The sequence below is a fragment of the Protomyctophum bolini genome, assembly GCF_963924005.1.
Source record: "Protomyctophum bolini genome assembly, chromosome: 11".
Taxonomy (NCBI): domain Eukaryota; kingdom Metazoa; phylum Chordata; class Actinopteri; order Myctophiformes; family Myctophidae; genus Protomyctophum; species Protomyctophum bolini.
This window is the reverse complement of record NC_137872.1, coordinates 31,500,540-31,521,231: the sequence shown is the minus strand read 5'-3', so window position 1 is coordinate 31,521,231 and position 20,692 is coordinate 31,500,540. Positions and strand designations below refer to the sequence as shown.

The window sequence follows — 20,692 nt, the reverse complement described above, 5'->3', positions numbered from 1 at the left end:
CACCTCGCACACAGGTACACCTTCATCTCTTTGCAGTGATGACGGGCTCCGCCTTCAGCAGTTTCTCCTCCAGCCGCAGCAGCTCCAGAATGGGCGGCGGTGGAGGCGCCGTCATGGGCGGGGGTCGCATGGGCATGGGAGGAGGCATGATGTCCATGAAGGCCGGCAGCGTGTACGGAGGAGCAGGGGGCATGGGGGTCCGCATGTCCTCCGCCTCTGGTGGAGGATTCGGCATGGGAGGTGGAGGTGGAGGTGGATTCGGCATGGGAGGTGGAGGTGGAGGTGGATTCGGCCTTGGAGGTGGAGGTGGAGGTGGATTCGGCCTCGGAGGAGGTGGAGGTGGATTCGGCATGGGAGGAGGAGGTGGTGGAGGTGGAGGTGGAGGCGCAGTGGAGGCCGTCAGCGATAAGATGGAGATGCAGAACCTGAACCACCGTCTGGAAACGTACCTGGTCAAGGTGGGCGCCCTGGAGAAGGCCAACTTCGAACTGGAAGAGAAGATCAAGGCCTGGGGCCTCAGCCGCGTGGTGGCCTCTCGGGACTTCAGTGCCCACTTTGTCGTCATTGATGAGCTCCGGGCCAAGGTAAGGCTCAAGTCGACCTTGTTCTGATGGCTACAGATGACATGTGTAGTGAACGTACTGTACTCAACGGTCCTCAAACCTTTTAATTTCAAGGACCCACAGTTTGGTATGCATTAGAGGCCATGGACCCCATGTAACTCAAGAGTGTACAAATGGAACCAAAAGTACACAATTCTGAGTCATAGACTGGTCAGGGATCAGGGTCTCTATAGGGGTCCCTGGACAACCCTTTGAGGACCACTGTAGTGAAGGTTACAGTATATTAGGTGTTGCTTTTGATTTTGTGGACAAAATCAAATATCACAATGTATTTGACCATATATCAATATTGTGACGATAATATAGTTTTAAGATAATACACTTTGTCTTGTACATTGGCTATTTTTGCTATTTAAAATGTACAGACTTTTTTAAAGGGCTTAATTAAAACCAGGAAAATATATAGAAATTTTATATAACGATATCCAAAATCCCAGATGCTTAATCTCATACCACAATATGGATATTATATCAATATGCATCCATATATTGCCCAGGCCTACTTTAAACATATGCCTTTAATATCCAAGATTGGGTATGCTTTCTGACTGATTTGATGAAAGTTCTTACATGATGATTATGCCCACTGATGCAGAGGATGTAAAGACACAAGTCATTATTTGCGTGTGATAGATCATGGCTGCTGGCGTTGTGATCGCAGAGCTGATCCTTGAGGTGGATAACACCAAGCTGGCAGCAGATGACTTCAGAATCAAGTACGTTTGACATGCAAACTTGATGCTTGCTTGAGCAATCGGAACAATCCCAGAAAAATCAATGGCACAAACTCGTTAATTTGTGGCAAATGGGAAATAAATTATGCTACTGTAGGTTACATGTTTTCTTTTTTCTTTTCTTTTTTGTGTACATACATAAGTCTGACTTATTTCACACTGTCTCTGTCTCATTTGAGGTATGAGAGTGAGCTTGGCCTTCGCCTGGCTGTGGACGCTGACATTGCTGGCCTGAAGATGATGCTCGCAGAACTGGCTATGTTGAAAACGGACCTGGAAATGACACTGGAGGGGCTAAAGGAAGAGAAAGAGTACATGACAAAGAATCACGAGGAGGTAGGACCACCGTCCATCGTGTAATAGCTACTGTTGTTTCGGTGTAATGTATTGCACCAAGATGGTATAAGGTGCACTGCATCCCGGTGCAGATGCATCTCTCTGCCAGTGTTTCCGACGTCACTGCGTTTGATTCCACAGGAGAAAATGTCCATAACGGCCCATCTAGGCGGCCAGGTCAGCGTGGAGGTGGAAGCAGCGCCGGCGGCCGACCTGAGCGTCATCATGACCGACATCAGAGAGGAGTATGAGGCCGTGATCGCCAAGAGCCACAAAGATTCAGAGGCCTGGTTCTCGGCAAAGGCAAGACACTGCACTAGCATGGCAATGACAGTTACTACAAGTAACTAGTTAACTAAAGTCTTCAAATGATTGTAGTGGAGTAAAATTACAATATTTGTCTCAGAGGAGTAAAAGTAAAAGTATTGGATATTGGAGTTACTCAAGTAAAGTACAAATACCTCAACATTGTACATTAAATACAGTACTTAATACTACATAGCCTTCCTATACTTCCAGTGCACTGACAATTGATTGTTGATTCTCCATTGTTGTTGTTTTCCTCTACTACAAATCCCACTGTGTGGGAATTGTTATCTTGGCCCCATTATCAGAAATATGTGAAAGGTGGAGAAATGCTGATTTGTGTGTGTGTGCATGGTGCCTCTCAATGCTGATGTGTGTGTGTGTGTGTGTGTGTGTGTGTGTGTACACTGTGTTCTCTCATGCAGGCAGCAACAGTTACAGCAGAGGTGACTACATGCGTAGAAGTTATCCAGACCAGCAGCCTGGAGGTGAAGGAAAGCAAGAACACACTGATGACCCTGCAGTTGGAGCTCCAGTCCCTAATGAGCATGGTGAGACAACCACCCCACCCCACAGCACAGAGTAGCAGGGATGCCTGTTGCATCATGGCATTGGATACGAATGCACTGTAAAGTCTGGTGTGAATTTAACTCTGTTGTAAAACTAAATAATTGTCACTTTTTTTTGGACATAACCACACCAAGGGGTCTAAGGAAGTACTGTCACCTCATAAACGCGTGAAAAACTGGAAAAAATACAAAAATCAGGACACTCAATCTTCAAGTGACCTTCAACCTTTGCATCTATCTACAGTGGGAACAATGTCTGTGGGGAATGGAGGGGGAAAAAAAGACAACCAAAATGGCTTCAGCTCAGCTCAAACGGTGTGTGTCTGTGTTGAATGTGCCCTTGTTTGTAGAAATCCTCCCTGGAGCTGAGCCTGGCTGAGTTGGAGGGCCGCTACGGAGCCATGATGATGTCGCTGCAGGCCACCGTGGTGAGCTTGGAGGGTCAGCTGACAAAGATCAGGGCCGACACGCTGAAGACTGGCCAGGACTACATGGCCCTGCTGGACATCAAGACCCGCCTGGAGATGGAGATCGGAGTGTACCGCAGTCTAATGGACGGAGAAGTAGGGTAGGTAGGCCACAGAATACTGCAGTCTAATGGACGGAGAAATAGGGTAGGTAGGCAAACAAATACAGCAGGCTACTGGACTGAGAAATAGGGTAGGTAGGCCACAGAATACTGCAGGCTACTGGACGGAGAAATAGGGTAGGAAGGCAAACAAATACAGCAGGCTACTGGACTGAGAAATAGGGTAGGAAGGCAAACAAATACAGCAGGCTACTGGACTGAGAAATAGGGTAGGCGAGTTGTTGTTTTGTTTTGTCACGACAAGAGAAAGCAGCCCTTGGCAAACTCTAATACAGCGTTTCCCAAACCTCTTGGCCTAGCCCGTGACCCAAAAGAGAGATTAGACGTTTGACCGGGACCTGCACTATAGTTCTACTACACTACTACTTAAACATTTGTTTTCGGATTCATGGAATTTCTTAGTTTTTCATGAAATCACTGAAAAAGATCGTTTTTTTGGGGGATATTTTTTTTTTAAAGAAGCAAAAAGTAGGAAAAAAATAATAATAATCAAGGGACCCATGAAAGTGTGTCCACGACCCACAAATGGGTCCTGACCCAGTGTTTTGGAACCGAACCAGTGGTCTAGTGACTATGACTGAGTTAGACATACGTCTTTTTCTCAGGACCACTGAGCCATGGCCCAGAGACATACATCTTTTAATTTGATGTAGCGCCATTTAATAAAATGAAGTGAGTGTTTGGCATTTACTGTATGAGCAATTGCATGGAAGCAGCCTGCAGATGGCAGCCTTGGAGAACGTACTGCTGTGTTATTTCACTTCATGGCTGACTGGCTGAGTGCTCTCTCTCTCTCTCTTCCTCATAGTGGTGCCGTTGTAGGAGGAGGAGGACTCGGACTCGGACTCGCAGTCGGAGGAGGAAGCAAAACCGTAACCAAGGTCACTGAGGTGGTATCAATCATGAAGAGTGCACCTGTGGTTGTAGCTGCAGGTCAGAGAAAATAAACTTTCCTTTTATTCTTTTCTTAATAATGCTATTATTATTATTATAGGCTTTATTTGAAACGTTGTGGACCTGCCACACAGCAGTTTATATGCTGGACCACTTCAACCCTTTTCAACCTATCTTCATACAATTGGTCCTCACTAATGTTTTTTGTCTGTGTCTCATTGGAGGGTTATGGTAAGTTCAGAAACCCGTCTTCCAGTGACATCATCGTTAGGCAGATTCTTTTCACAAAATATTTAATTTGTATTATTGTGAAAACGAATAGAAAGCCTGCAGTTTCTATTAGCTTCCCCCATTGATGATGTCACTGGAAGACGGGTTTACGAACTGCCCACAGCCCTCCTATGAGACTCAGTAGATTTTTTATGATATATCATGAACATATGTGAGTACCAATTATATGAAGATAGATTGAAAAGTGATGAAGTCGTCCATGCAGTTTAAACAGCGACGTATTGAATGGTTCCTTATATCGCCACAGTTGCAGCGGCCGTCGTAGCAGCCGTCATTCCAGAGGTCGTGGCAGAAGCCAGCGTCACCAGCCACACAACCACCACCGTGACAGAGGTAGTGACGGAGGTGGTGGAGGTAGTCGGAGTGACGGAGGTAATTGAGGAAGTGGTCAGCTTCGGCGAGGAGGTGGTCAGCGTCATCACAGAGGAGGTGGTGGTGGAAGAGGAGTAGACCGACCGACTCGTCCATCCACTATTTCACCACCACTGAACACCAATCATTCACATACAGTACACTACACCCCGCCCCAGTCCCCACAAAAAAACCTCAAAATAACAGCAAATAAAATAAATACAATCTGCCGTGACTGTTGTGTGACCGTCCATGATTAATGATTGACAATGTTGTTTGAAGTTCTCTCTCTACAAGGTATCTATGAAGTAAAGGTTCAGAAAAGCCCCGAACAAAACTTAAATAACGGTAACAAACGATCAAGACACAAAATACCAGTGACCAGTGAGTAAACTATTTAACACATTTCCTTTCCATTTTCCTTTTTTTTGTGTTTCTTAGTTCAAAGCCGAATGTAGCTGATTTGTAAAAAAAACAAAAACAAAACAACAACACTATAATCCAGGGCAGTTTGGAGATTTGTTATAAGGCGTAGAAATGTAACTGGAACTCACAGTCTTTCCTGTTGGATATATTGTGTATTCATATATGTTGCTAATTTGGTATTCTCAATGACACCCACACTCTCCCTCAGACTTTCCTCACCACAACTGGCTAAAACCGGTTTCATATCAGAGCTCTGACCTAATGGAGAATAGATTCATTCTTTTTTTATAAATCATAAAAAGTTAAAAACATTTTAGAAAAAACACCCTGCTAAATACATATTCAAATACAATAAGTAAATAGGCCTACATTTCTTCAGATATTTGCCAGAGCTAATGCCGAGCACTGGCAGAAATACTGCACGCAAACACATGACACTACAATACATGATGAAAGCAAGCGCACGCCAAGGGTGCGCAGGTGTAGAGAACACACGCGCTTGAAGGAGTGGAAAACGGAGAGATATGTGCAAGGATTTATCCCCGTTTCAAAGCGAGGAGGAACAAAAGTTTCTGCTTAGTGCAGTGAATGCCGTCCCCATCTGTTTATTGGGACCGTATGTCACTCTTCCAATAGGCCTTCAACGCTCGACAGTACTTCAGGGATTGAGGCTAAACAGACCTAGTTTATCCCTCTATATTATGTATGGCTTGTACAGTATATGCAAATGTAATGGTGGCGGCAAGCAAAAACCTTTGATCAAGGCTTCTTTGTGCCAGTAACCAGTTAATGCTGCAAAAGCATAATGAACCTAGCAGGGAAACGGGCAAACGGCAGGATTCAGATTGCAGATAGAATGGTGGTTAGGAACTCAATAATGTCTTCCTGGAATGTATAAATTACAGGAGCTATGCCTCAGTGGCGGCTTTGTTTTCCTGAGGTTAATGAAAGCATCCGTGCAGATGTTGCTGTATAGGCCTATCATTTGGGTAAGACAGAGAGGCGTTTTTGACGATGTGACAACATCGACATTTCTACCAGAGAGAGATGGCAAAATAACGCGTTAAGAAGAGTCTAATGAGTTATTGACCTGTAGGAAATGATGCAGGCGTCCTGTCACTGTGTCACTTACATACAGTAGCACCGTCAACTCAACTTCACATCGCAGGTTCAAATGTGTAAAGAAGTGTGTGAAATTATTTTTTATGAAGTATAGAAACCGACAGGTATATTAATTCCTATATTTAACACCTTAATTGCCCGGGGTTATTTAATCCATTAAATAAATGTGCCCAGTGATTTATAGCAGCGGAGCACTTTTACCGACGGGCCGGATGTTATCCCGGAGGTGGATGTAGCAGCTGAATGTAGCCAAAACACTCTAACGGCGACCGGTTTTTATCTCATTAATATCCATCTTGTTAATCAATCTCCATCTTGTTAATCAATCTCCGTCTTGGGCATCAGGGCATACAAATTAACAGGACTGAGATCTCCGTCTGGGGCCCTTAAACTGTTTATGCATTTTGAAGACATAATAAACTTTCCAAGTCAAAAGATGTTCAGGTTTCGGCGTGAAATAGGCTCTCACTTCTACACCCCGGACTCCTCTCTCTCCTTCACTATGATCGAGCTCTAGTCTGACCCATAACTCTCCTTCTCTCTGTTTCTCTCACTGATTGAGCTCTGGTTTATAATATAGCCACAACTGTTTATTCCCAAATACATATTTTTTTATTATTATTATTATTTTGCATTTTAAAACGTCTTGAGCCATTGCAAGACGTTGCCGTCGGGGGCAGCAGCTGTCCACCTCATGAACAGCTCTCAGCGGGTAAATGGAGACCCAATTGGTCCGGTTCCAGTTTAGATTTTACCCCTTGGACCCCCCTGGGGTTTAAGAGTGCATGTGATGTAACCACCATGAATGTCTTACTTACTGAGCAGTATAATTAGAACATGAACCGATAATGTCCTAATCGGTAGAACTGGCTTCTCCCTGCTGGACCCTGATTCTGCAACGTCGGGTTGACGTTCTGTCAAAATCTGCTGTGTCGCTTAACCTATTTAGACCCGAGGACGATTCTACAAAATGTCTTCTAAACGTTTTCTAAAAAAACCTATGTTTCTGTGTTAGTGGTGCTCAACAATTTCATGTCCAGAATTATCTGTATTTGGCTACGGACCCCCATCTGAAAATATGTAGTTCCAGGGACATCCCAGAAGCAAACATTTGAGTAAAAAAAAATGTCTGAAAGAATATATATTCATTCTTGCAACACATTTTCACGATTTTTCAAAAACAGCAGACCTACAAGCAATGAGCTTGTAGATCTGCTATTTTTCCAATAGCTAAAGTATAACATAATGCTCAACACCAAAAGGGGTTCCCGCCCAAAATGGGTTAAGAAGAACTTGAACGCCATCCAAGATTCCCACATGCAGTACAGTGTACTGCTGTGGAAAGCTGCCCCAGCCAATGAAAAGCTAAGGTAGGCCCCACTGGGATTGCCTGGCAGCGTAGGGGAGTTGTTGCACAAGACACAGCATGTGCCGCTGGCTGCCAGCCTCGCCATTACACACCCATTTTGTGAACTGTCAAAGGTTGCTATTTTTGCTCCTTCCGTTGCGGCGGCCAGATAAACTCAAAGTCTCCTCTGCCAGGAATTCCACCACACCATCCAAATCTGCTGCCGTTTGGCAGGCAGGATCTCGTCCATGTTTGACTTGGCGAGTTCCTTGATCTGATAGATCTGTGATCGAATCAATATATTCATTAGTTATGGATAAGTTAGTTATGACATCTTAGGCAATTTTAGCATGTCCTCTTGACTGACTTTATGTGTATATGGTTAAAGTTAGGGGTGCCAAAAACAAATCGATTCGAATTAGAATCGCGATTCTCGTTATGAACGATTCAAAATCGATTCATAACTTCCAAAAATCAATATGAAATGTAAGCTTACCCTAATCACAGTACATTTTAAAGTTACTGTAGTATAGTCACTTCAGTTGGCTGGAGTAGATTGTGATGAAACCCTATGTATTTTATCGAGAATGGGGAAAAAAAATGCTTTTGAATCGAATCGTGACCCCAAGAATCGGAATCGAATCGAAGGACACCCAAAGATTCACAGCCCTAGTTAAAGTACTTGCAGTTCACAGACTGCATTGATTGTGTTTTTCATCCGTTGGGCTGTTAACCTTGGAATACGTTTACTGTATATGCCTTTAGAGTTGCCTGCTTAAAATGTAAACAACCCTAGTTGCCCAGGGAACTACGCAAGTCATGATGGTTGACGCGCAAACAGACCTAACATCCCATAATATTATGTACTGTAACACTGTATGCATGTTTAGAAGAACATATCTGGACCTATGCCTTACCAACGCTTGTAAGATCTCTTCTCTGGAATAAACCCAAATGATATTATAACAAGAGGTTTCCTCTCGGTTATTGATTTGGTCTATAATTTATACTGTCAGATATGAAGCTGGACTACACGGTTAAATTACACTAACAACCACCACCTACAGTACAGTACATGGCTGTGACACAATGCATCCACACATTCTCACTTGTTTGCTCAATACACGATGCATGTGTTATTGTTAAGTGTCGCAGGCGGAAATATGCACATTTATCCAGTTAGCGTAGAGATGAAATATTAAGTAGTAAGACTTCAGAATACAATGTTGAACAAATGGCACTTGCTATGTTTCAACTACCAAGCGTCCCAGTCCACCGTGCGTCGGAGGGGTAGTTCAGAATTTTTTAACTTAAGCTGTTTGACATACTTGCCGTGGTGGGAGTTCTGCTCTGGTTTTGGTGAAATAGTAGTTCCGGTCATTTTGTGGGGGGCACAGGGGGCCACGCATTAAGTAAATTAATACACAAAATGAGTGTCACTTGTATTGTTGACCAATTTCTACCATATGTTTTACCCCTCTATCACACTGAACTATGTTTGTGTCCATATCACTACGCATAAAAAAAACAGTTCAAGGTTGAACGAAAGTTGCGCTAATATTTTAGAAATAGGTCAACAATACAAATGACGCTAGTTTTGTGGATTAATTTACTTTAAATGCATGCCCCCCACAAAATGACCGGAACTACTTAATATTCACCAAAACCAGAGCAGAATTACTCCCACCACGGGACTAATTAATACAGTTTCAACCACTGTATTAATCATATTTATTAAGTACAACTTAAGTTCAATAAATGTGAACTATCCCTTTAAACAAGAAACCAGGTTCAAATCCGTGTTAGAAGAGGAGAAGTTACATGTATGTGCAGCTTTAGTATACGGTATATACAGTACCACTCCTCCCTGTTCAAAGTGATGCGTTTGAAGCAGTGGGAGAACCTCTGTACCATATAGTATTATAGTGTATGCCATACATAGAAATATCTTCTGTATTCTAATTCAAAGCAGTCGAGTCGATATTATTTATCTTTAAGGACTTTGCCATTCCAGACTCAATCAACAGACAAACGCAAATAGCTTCAACAGGGAGGCTTATATTATTTCTCATAGCCTGCGATGTCAAGGCAAATACAGATGAGCCCTTGTGCGTTTCATTAAGCTATGCACCCTCGACTCGTCCACTGGTAAGCCATCCTTTGATTTCAATTTCTAAAGGTGCCAGTTTAAAGCTGGATGCTATTGAAGCAGACAGGGGCTTTTTTAAAAAAGGGCTGCATTTATAAACGAACTAATCGGTGATCTTAAGCAGATTTAGTGAGGGGGGGAATACCACGTCAGCTGGACTATGGGCTTATATCCCACACCCAACGTACCTTCATGCTGGCTCTGCCCACGGGAGACGTGGTAGGCCTTGATGTCTAAGTAGTTCCCTACGCAATTGATTCCAGAACCATTAGCTTCTCTTAGTAGTTACATCTCATACAGACACTCGTCATGCACAGCTCGAGGCCAGTGGTGGAAAAAGTACTCAAATGTTTTACTTAAGTATAAGGTATATCAATACTGCAATGTAGAAATTCTCTCTACTCTGAGTCTCTACAATACTCAGGATACTCAGGAAGTATTGGCTTAAAAAAACCAAAAGTTACTCATTGTGCAGAATGTCCCATTTCAAGTTTGTATAAATATTTGTTGAAAATAGCAGATCTACAAGGTCAAAATGTGTGGCATCGCAGTGCATTGTGGCCATTTCCAAATGGCTGAAATGTATATAGGGCTGAAGTGTTTCTTTTGAAATGTATGTTTTGTAATAATAATCTAAATCTATGAAGTAACTAGTAGGCTAAAATGTTCAAATAATTGTAGTGGAGTGAAAGTACATTTGCCTCTGAGATGTAGTGGAGTAGAGGTAAAAGTACTGGACATTGGACATACTCAAGTAAAGTACAAATAGCTCAACATTACAGTACAGTACAGTAGTACTTAAGTAAATATGTACTTTCCACCACAACGACAATACAGTACGTATAACAACTATATGCAGAATAGAGAATGCATCAGCTCCACAAGCTCACAACCCATCGCAACCTTCTAGTTTTGACCAAGGTTTTTGTCAGATGTTTCATATATTTTGAATAATTCACTATATAATAATCAAATGCATTGCATCTATGTAGCGCTTTTCCAAGTGCTCAAAGCGCTTTACAATGGTTCATTCATTCATACATCGGGAGGTGAAGCGGCGAACAGTCACCAGCGTCCTCAATTCCCACATTCACAGACCAATGGCGGCGAGTCACACCGTAAGAGGAGATCTTGAATAAACAAGAATAGCCAATAGCAAGCTCACACCGACCAACTCATTGGAGGCAGTATAGGGTTCAAGCTCTTGCCCAAGGATCGGGATTCGAACCACCAACCCAGGGATCAGTGGACGACCTGCTCTACCTCCTGAGCCACAGCCGCTCAATGGGTTTCTGAAACTCTTCCCAGCAAAACGAGCCTCGTCTCCAAGCTTCTCTTCAATTCTTAGAATCTGGTTGCAGATGCTCAGAGTGACAGGGTGAAAAACACAAAGAGTACAACTCTTTTAGCGGTGGGTCACTTGGCTTGTGCGTCGATGAAGAACGCAGCAAGCTGCGAGAAGTAATGTATTTAGGACATGCCCAGAATAGGGACGCTATAGGGTTCATGTGGTAAATTTTACTCTGGGAGTGTCATGTCACATGGATAAATTAACACTACAGATTTTACTTGTTATGAGTACGTTTGTGGAGCATGAGCAAACAAACATGAAGCTACACTAGACACAAGATCTCAATGGTAAAATGTATTTTGCTGAGTATATCCGCTGCAAACTCTGTCATCTTGGAAAGACTTTGCTGCCCGTGTACGTCTGTACGATTCTTATGCACAACAGCAATGTGTTCATTATGTTCACTGAGCTTAGCTTGAAAAAGCTTCACAACCATGCAACAATTAAAACAGAACAAACAAAACAGTTGAAACACTTCAAACATTTCAAACAATAAACTCACCAATTCAGTTCTACAGCACATCCAGCTCATCAGTTCGGTTCACCAGTGTGTATTTGGAGGTCTAAAACCAATCATCAGTATCAGTGTTAATATAATGCTTTGTAATGAAGAGTAAAATGGTAGAAATGTTTGTAGAAGAAGGGATACAGACCTGCCACAGGCAGTGATGTGCACCTCACTGACTGAGACAAAAGTTCTGTGCTTTATACTAGGGTGTGGTGATGATTGCTGATTCCAAACTGGTGTGACTGAGTGAGTGAGTGAGTGATCGGTGTGATGAGCTGTGAACTGATGCAGATGGTACCGTGACCATACAAATACAGAGATACAAATACAGACATACAATTATAAACCTTGTAGAAAAGGTAATAGGTCTACAGCTCGGCGTGCACGGATCACGGTAATATGCTCTTCTTCATGGGCCATGGGTTTTTCATGCCTCACAAATCATCTTTCAAGATGTCTCGGTTAATTGTCTCCCTCCTGAAATAAGTCACGGAGACGTCTCAATGTGTTGTGATAGTTACGTTATGGATATGAGGTAAGTCAGATGCTAATGAGAGATTATTTCAAAGCAGTTGAGAACAATTAGAGAATTGTGGCTGACTCTCAATGCCTCATTAGTGAGGGTGACTCTTCAATTACAACACTAAATACCATGCAATAATGAGTTTAGAGTAGAAGAAACTAGAGAAAATAATGGTACATTTGATTGACAGTGAACAATATACAAATCAAACAGATGCCCCACGACCAGCAAACCTCATTAGACATTCATGCCCCAATAAAGTGCTATAGTTGTGTATGCTGGGGGTCCCAGAGCGTTGTGGTGTTTAATAAATACTGCTGCTATAGTTGTAAAAGTCGTAGTAAAAGTCTCAATACTGCAATGTACAAGTAAAAGACTGGTAATCAAAATGTACTTCTGAGTAAAATTTTAAATGCACCAAAAGTAAAAAGTACTCAATGCAAAAACATATATACAATTATTTTGAAATGAGCAGATCTACAAGCTCGGGTCACAAAATGTATTTAGGACTGAAGTGGTTAATGTATGTTTTGTAATAATCAAAATTTACAAAGTAACTAGCAACTATAATTTTCAAATAATTGTAGTTATTAAATTGAATAAAATCATGTGCATAAGTTGGGGAAAAGAAAACCACAAACTCTCACACAGAGTAACGCGAGGATTGTTTAATTATTACAAATTAAAAACTGAATGCAATGTATTTTATGCAGAGGTCAAAGTGCAATAGACAAACTATTGCCGAGTCGCCGACACAGCACAGACATTACACAATAATATGTTTGACAGACGGCATCTTGCTACAGTGGATTCCGCTACTACAGTGGTTCTCAAAGGGGATTCCTTTGGGGGGGGTCTAAATTGGGGCGCAGACATTGGTCCGACACATGTGTGGTGTCACTGGTGTGTTAGGTTAGGGTATGTGGTAAGGTGTCGGACTAATGCCTGTCGGACTCTTAGTACTTAGCACATGCACCCGTCTAAAGTCTTACAAGTCTGTCATTCTGACAGTGTACAAATGGAACCAAATTGACCCTGTTCCATTTGCACACTGTCAGAGACATTTTAAAGTTTGAGAACCACTGCGCTTGCGACACTATCGCCCCATTTTATCGTAGAGCTCCACCTTAACAATGGCCTTCCCTATACTGGACATGGTGGCCCTCAGGTCAAAAGGCGTGGCCCCCCTGTACTCCAGCCCGCTGCCGCTGGCCTTATCCGCTCGGACGAACTTGCTGAGGTCCTCCGTCCCGTCGTACATCTGCTCGTAGAGCGCCTTGTCGCAGTCGCGGGACGTCTCGAAGGCGCCCACGGCCAGGCGGTTGGAGTAGAGGTTGCGGTCGAAGGGCACGGAGAACATGACGGCGACGCGCTGGGCGCACGTCCTGCTCTGCATGTGGAAGAGGTCGTAGGTCAGCAGGCCCACGGCTCCCGATGCCGTGTTGTCGTCCTTGGTGAAGGAGCACACCTCGGTGCGCGTCGGACGCACGGTGGGCTGGGGCGCGTGGTAGTTGAAACCACTGCTCATGTACACCCTAGAAGAAGGCAGAGAGAGAGACAATGGTTTACCACAGTGTTTCCAAAACCTTTCCATGCCAGGGATCCCCAAAAAGTGCCATTCCAACTCTTCATGCGTTCCTGATCTTTTCCTGAAGATGTTCTGAAAATGCATGTCTTCCCTGCATGTTTTATTCATTGGTTAGCCTATAATGCTAAGTCTACTGCTTTGCTACTGGAAAGAAGTGTCCAGCAGAGGAACTATTCAGGGAATCTGGATAGCAAATGCTCGTATTTCTCAATGACGTTGTTCTGTTTCTGACAATTTGCACTGACAATCTACTGAACTGTTCTGTTTCTGCCAATGCACTGACAATCTACTGAACTGTTCTGTTTCTGACAATGCACTGACGATCTACTGAACTGTTCTGTTTCTGACAATGCACTGACAATCTACTGAACTGTTCTGTTTCTGACAATGCACTGACGATCTACTGAACTGTTCTGTTTCTGACAATGCACTGACAATCTACTGAACTGTTCTGTTTCTGACAATGCACTGACAATCTACTGAACTGTTCTGTTTCTGACAATGCACTGACAATCTACTGAACTGTTCTGTTTCTGACAATGCACTGACAATCTACTGAACTGCAAATGGCAGGACATGATGTTCTCAAACGGCACATCTGTAAAGCACACTTTGAAACACTTTCAGTCTCAACCTGCGCCCTGTGGACTCTCTCTGTGGTATCTCTTGGAAAACGAAACAAAAAGAAAACATGTTTTTCTAACATTCTGTTTTAGAAAAAAACAAAAACAAACATTTGTAACAGAAGGATGCCACGCTTTGTAACTTTTCTAGAGAGTTTAACTGCACTTTCTGAGCGTTGGAGGGGTTTTTCCAGGGTGAAAACAGCTTACGCTGATGGATGGAGTGTGACTGGGCAAGTGCTGCTATGGACTTGTAAGCAACAGCGAGTGAACCAGCATGCAATGTGCAATGAGGCGGCGTCTGTCACTCCATGATGGATAGCTGGATGTTCTCACACACATGAAAGAAAAAGAACACCCGTCCAAGAGATGGGCTATACCCTGCCAGATATGGATAAATGTACAAGCGTGATCCCACTGACTAAAATAAATAAATACATATAGTCTAGAGTGAATATGGACTTGCTTGTTTCTTTGTTTTACACATTTCAAACAAAATCTTGAATTTAAAATGAAACCGAACCAAATAAAGTTAAACCAGTTAAACCAGAACAATTGTGATGAATAGTGATAGTGATTTGATCAATTGAGGTTTATACTGTACTGTATGTATTCTATTCACCCATGTAGAATTGTAAAAATAAATAAAAATAAACATAAACCTTGTGCATTACATTCACCCGTTCACAGATACATTCAGACAAGGATGGCGGAGGAAACCATGCAAGGCACCAACCAGCACATCGGGAGTCAGAGTTCAGAGTCTTGTTCAAGGACACTTGGACACTGACTCTGGGGGAGCCCAGGGTCCAACTGGCTGCTCCATGGATGTGCTTATCGTGGAGCACATGTGGACATACTGTATTTTGGGAGATTCTTCTGATGGACAGTCTCTTAGGGATAAGTACCAATAATTAACCACGGTTCTTTTTTTTATCTCCTTAAGTTAAATGAAAAGGCCATCTGCACATCACAGAGTCTTCAACCTTTCAGTCAGAGAACTTAATTCATCAAGGCTTTGAAGAAGGCCTCTGACCAAAAGCTCACAAATTATAGAGATCCTCGCACTGATCCGAGCGTGCGGATGCACTCTTCATTCAGTTTGATCTGTTCTAGCTACAGCGTCTCTGCTAAGTCTGATACTGGGCGAGCAGTGTATTTTCTCTATTTTGACCGCCTCATGAATTAAATGGTGCATTTATATAGCGCCTTTATCCAAGGCGCTTTAAATAGACTGTGCATGACATTGCGTGCGTGCACGCACGCACGCACACACACACACTCATACAACGATGGCAAAGGAAACCATGCAAGTCACTAGCCTGCTCTTCAGGAGCAATTAGGGGTTCAGAGTCTTGTTCAAGGACACTTCAACTCTAACTCTGGAGGAGATGCCGCTCTACCCCCGAGCCAGTCCCACCCAAGTTTAAATTAATTCCATTCCATCCCACCCTCTTTGGATTGATTGAATAATCAGCGTATATATATTTTTTTGACTGTCCAGTTTGTTTTTTCAGTTCCTCAGATTTTTGCATTTTTACTTTTGTTTTGTTTACAACTTGTAATCGTGGTACTGTACGTATACTGTAAGTTAAGTGTTTCCAACTCACTTGGGGTTGATGAGGCAGTAGCTACTGCTGACATTGGTGATTTCAACGGTGCAATGTCTGTTAGTAGTGAGAGTGGCTGACACAGCCTCAGCAGTTTCTGGCATCTTGGCTGGAGAGTGGGAGAACAGGACATAAAGTTTATAATATAGTCTTTCTAAGCAGGTCACTTGTTCATTCACACTAAAAATAAATCATTTTTTAACCCATTTCGAGCTGGGAACGATTCTATAAATGTCTTTTAAATCTTGACAGTTTTCTGAAAAAGCTATGTTTCTGTGTCAGTCGTTCTTCGATTTTTTTAAAATAGCAGACCTACAAGCGCGCTATGAGCTTGTAGATCTGCTATTTTTCAATAGCTAAAGCATAACATAATGCTAACACCAAAAGGGTTTCTCGCCCAAAATGGGTTAACAAACGAAGTTGGAACAATTTTTCGTAAAAGCGCATATGTTGCAAATTATAGAGTAGAGTGTGTCGAGTCCTTGTATAAACACTTAAATGTGTTGACGTTATTTTCTCCTTGATATGGTGACTCACGCTAAAATATAGTCACACCACCAAGGGTTATATCACATATACTGTACGTTCACGCAAACAGACAGTATTATGCACACATAAAAGAATACTGCCATCTGCTGCCGTCTCAATAAACCTAGTCTAACAGGATGATTAAAACACATCATCACATCTAAAAGGGCTCTAAAAGAAAATGAAATATATTCACCTATATTTTGAGTTGAACAACTTTCCGCCACACCACGTCGTCGTAGAGATCCCGTACTTTTAGATCCCACACAGAGAGGTGGAAAGATCCCCGCTTTCAGACTTCACCTCTTGTGTTGTTGCAACACAAACACGGGCGTGTCCACACCGGTCCACACACGCACCCAAGAAGCAAACACTGGCACTGCCACTCATCCATTATTCACTCATTATTTGCTGGTTTTACGTCTGTTGTGTAGTCGCTGGGGTAACGGTAACTACATGTACGTACAGTCACCTACTGTATAGTACACCTACTGTAAATTAAATTAAATAAGCTGTGGTTGTACAAAAGGATAAAAAACTAGGACACTATAATTCTGGTGAGAATTGTGTGTGAACTGCTGCTGGAGGAGGATAACTCAACGGACTTTGTGTAATGAGAAACGTCCTCAAATGGAGAATGCTTCCAGGAGAGACCAGGTGAAACTCATCAACCACATGACGATGTGCCACTAAGCAAGGCACTTGACCCCTGCTGACCAAAATAACTGTCCAACTCGTTCATTTTGTATTTGTCCACAGAGACAGGCAATGTTGTTTGTACCGTAGCCCTGCACCGGCTCCCTTCTTGACATCAGTCTTCAATATATTCACTTTAGAAATGTATGTTTGGCAAAGGAAATAAATAAATGAATATTTATACACACACACGCACACGCACACACACACACACACACACACACACACACACACACACACACACACACACACACACACACACACACACACACACAGTTTACATTAACTCTTCTCCTTGGTTCTTATGGCATACGTCGTACAGGGTGTGTATAGTACTACTGTATGTATACATACAGTATACTATATAAACAGTACTGAAGAAGCTCATGGAAAAATGTCATGCTCGAACTTGACTAGGATGAAGAAGGAGACTGTGCATGGCTGTGTGTGTGTGTGTGTGTGTGTGTGTGTGTGTGTGTGTGTGTGTGTGTGTGTGTGTGTGTGTGCGTGTGCGTGCATGTTCAGTACACGCTGCAGGTGCTGGCAAGTGACACATTCCTTTAGGCTCGACCTCACACATTGCAACACCGTCTGATTATCAGTGGTGTAAAAAGTAACTAAGTACATTTACTCAAGTTCATTTCGAGGCATTTTTTTTTACTTTACTGGAGTATTTCCAATTTTCTGTACTTGTACTTTTACTTCTACTCCACTACGTCTCAGATAAGACAACACACACGTGCACACACACACACACACACACACACACACACGTGCGTGCGAGTGCGCACACACACACGCACACGCAAAGATCACTGCATTATTGTTATGATTATGATTATTGCACCGCTCAGTTCACACGAAGAGCGATTGTTTTGGAATTTGGGGAAAAGCTCTGAAAATGTTTTGATTCATTTGAAACTATTAACAAGAGCTCTTGACTAAATAAATAATATTAAATACTTAATTGGATCCATTGGAACACAGGTTCCTTTTTAACATATACTGTACACCACGAGGATTCTACCTAAAGCTGTAGTTTATAATGACAACAACACTCCATACTGTATAAGAGAGCACAGTGAGTGCATTACAGATTTAGTTACATCACTGTAACTAAACCGCAGCCAAACATTACTTACTGATCAATATTATAATGAACATCATTTGTAAAGCCGACTTCATTGTGGAACTCCAAAGAGACTATATAATCTGACAGCCATAATTTAGGATAAATACGGCATGATTAACGGCTTTCAGGATATACATAATTAGCTCTAGGAATGATTACGTCTCCGCCGGTGACAGCCGCATGCCAGAGGTGTTGTGTTTTTGGGGTTGTTATGTACACATACTGTACAAACATCTGTCCGTCCCAATGTGAGGCCTCAGGAAGGCCTTAAGGGTGTCACCATTACACATTTGAGTTGACGACGAATTGTCACACGTCGCGATTAACAATTTAACAGGTTTAATGCCGACAATTTACGGCCTTCTTTCAGGCTAGATTGCCAAGAAGAGAGGTTGATCGAATCTCCTGAACTAATTCGTTCACTAGTCTTCTATACTAGTGGTTCCCAAACCTTTTCATGTCAAGAACCCCCAAATCAACATTTATTATGCCACGGACCCCCCATTTGAAAACATATGCCAGTGACCGCAAAAAGTGAGGATTTTTACGGCTCTCTAGCAGTGATTCCGAAACATATTAATTTCATGGACCCCCCCCAGTTTCACACGCATTATGTAGGACCCCCGATTTAATGGGATTTCTATCTCCGGTACCCCAATTTATATTGTAAAACCGCCGTTAATTTAACTCTCAGAGTTACAGATCCATAAGGGTCCATTTGGTTCCTATCTCTAATTGAGCTAGGTACCCCCTGAAACTCCCTCAAGTACCCCTAGGGGTCCCCGGACCCCACTTTGGGAACCAATGTTCTATACTACATAATACGTGTCTATCATACGAGTCTGGACGGACAGTCGGACATGCTGTAAATTGCAACTAGTAGTTGCAATTTACACAGAGCTACTGTGATGCAGTATTTTTTGTTTTGTTTTGTTTTGTGTTCATATAATGCCATTTACCAGCCCAAGTATAACACTCTGGCTGCTATTCCAGTTTAATGAAGGAAGCAAGTGGAAGTTGATTTCAATCCTTCCTTGATCATTTAGAGTCACCAGATGGCACCAAACATGCACTGTCAAACATTTGCACTACACAGACTCGCTGTAGAAAGGCTGTTTGACGGCTGCCCAATCCACTTATTTCTGGAGGAAGGGAGAGCTGGATATATATAACTCTGTCTCTATCTCTCTATCTCTCTTTGTGTGTGTGTGTGTGTGTGTGTGTGTGTGTGTGTGTGTGTGTGTGTGTGTGTGTGTGTGTGTGTGTGTGTGTGTCTCTCTCTCTCTCTCTCTCTCTCACCATCTGTAACACAATACCTGGACATTTCCATGTCACTGACCACCATAATGTGATTGTCAGTATCGTCTCAGTATCATGGTCGGTCCACACATCAAGCCATATTTTGTGTCCACCCACATAGTTTACTTGGGAAATACAAAGTGGGCTTGTCTGCATGTGTATCTGTAGTTAGGGAAAGTTAGCGAAATTAGATTTGTGGCAAATCTGCAAAATAAATGTTTAGTTGCTTACCACTATCTTTCTTCACAAATGTGTTCATAAAGGTGTCTACTATCGACCTTCACTTTGTTCCAACACAAACTCCCTTGGGAAACTTTTGTGACAGCTGCTGAAAGTTGGGGTACCAACTTAACAACCTACATACAAGGCAAAAAAAAATATGCTTTAAGTAGCGTATGACAAACAAGGGGGTTTTCACGCTTTTGAATCCATTCCAAGCATTTGTTATGCACGAAAAACACTCCTTGGGCTAAATCCGACCATAGCCCAAATGTGATGACCTCATCACATTTGTGATGACCTTATCACATCTGTGATGACGGCTATATGGCCACTGCAATTGCCTATGTGTTGGGCATATAGTTGTTGTTGTTGTGTGGGTTGGGGATGGCTGAGTGAGGGTTTAAAATGCATTCTGCACATGTGTGAGTGAGAAGTTTGTGTTAATCGCTAATTGTGTTTTAGTGTGAAGCGCGTTGAGTTTGCACCTATTCATGAAATGTGCTATACTAAAACTGACTTGACTCTACACGGAGACACACTTCCTTGAGAAACACTTCCAGTGTCAGACATATTAACTGCATTTGTTTATTTCCTCACAAGCTAATTTTACATCACCTGCTCCTGGCGATCTGTTTGCAGGTGGCATACATTTGCTGTTTGATGATGACTCTGCACCTTCCCCACTAGTACACACCAGTTTGCCCTTGGGAGAATTTATGTTTCAGAGGATTTTCTCCATGACACCATGAAAACGAACAGTACATATGCCTTTATGCTGAGCATAGTAGTACACGGCTCTTAAAGATATGAAAGTGATCATTTGATTGATCATGATTGAATACACCTGCACAGCTATGTGCATATTACTACTACA

General features: G+C 42.5%; 2 protein-coding genes across 2 annotated transcripts; one reads left to right on the top strand and one right to left on the bottom strand.

Moving 5' to 3' along the window:
* Positions 1-4,919, top strand: LOC308323284 (keratin, type I cytoskeletal 19-like). Its single transcript, XM_080775007.1, has 10 exons — positions 1-252; positions 301-339; positions 379-584; positions 1,257-1,339; positions 1,537-1,693; positions 1,835-1,996; positions 2,425-2,550; positions 2,919-3,136; positions 3,966-4,090; positions 4,590-4,919. The coding sequence occupies exons 1-10, from the start codon at positions 39-41 to the stop codon at positions 4,790-4,792; spliced, it is 1,533 nt and encodes a 510-aa protein (XP_080631133.1). The 5' UTR covers positions 1-38; the 3' UTR covers positions 4,793-4,919.
* Positions 4,920-12,853: 7,934 nt separating this feature from the next.
* On the bottom strand, positions 12,854-16,786 carry LOC308323223 (uncharacterized protein). Its single transcript, XM_080774904.1, has 3 exons — positions 16,666-16,786; positions 15,942-16,050; positions 12,854-13,655 (listed from the first exon to the last, which is right to left on the bottom strand). The coding sequence occupies exons 2-3, from the start codon at positions 16,043-16,045 to the stop codon at positions 13,217-13,219; spliced, it is 543 nt and encodes a 180-aa protein (XP_080631030.1). The 5' UTR covers positions 16,046-16,050; positions 16,666-16,786; the 3' UTR covers positions 12,854-13,216.
* Between the last annotated feature and the right edge of the window lie 3,906 nt (positions 16,787-20,692).

Excerpts from the sequence above, each read along its gene's own strand:
- LOC308323223 (XM_080774904.1), bottom strand. The coding sequence starts at position 16,045 with ATGCCAGAAACTGCTGAGGCTGTGTCAGCCACTCTCACTACTAACAGA. Across the intron at positions 13,656-15,941 it reads TACTGCCTCATCAACCCCAA|GGTGTACATGAGCAGTGGTT; the intron begins GTGAGTTGGAAA and ends GCCTTCTTCTAG.
- LOC308323284 (XM_080775007.1), top strand. The coding sequence starts at position 39 with ATGACGGGCTCCGCCTTCAGCAGTTTCTCCTCCAGCCGCAGCAGCTCC. Across the intron at positions 340-378 it reads CGGCCTCGGAGGAGGTGGAG|GTGGAGGCGCAGTGGAGGCC; the intron begins GTGGATTCGGCA and ends GTGGAGGTGGAG. Across the intron at positions 1,340-1,536 it reads GCAGATGACTTCAGAATCAA|GTATGAGAGTGAGCTTGGCC; the intron begins GTACGTTTGACA and ends GTCTCATTTGAG.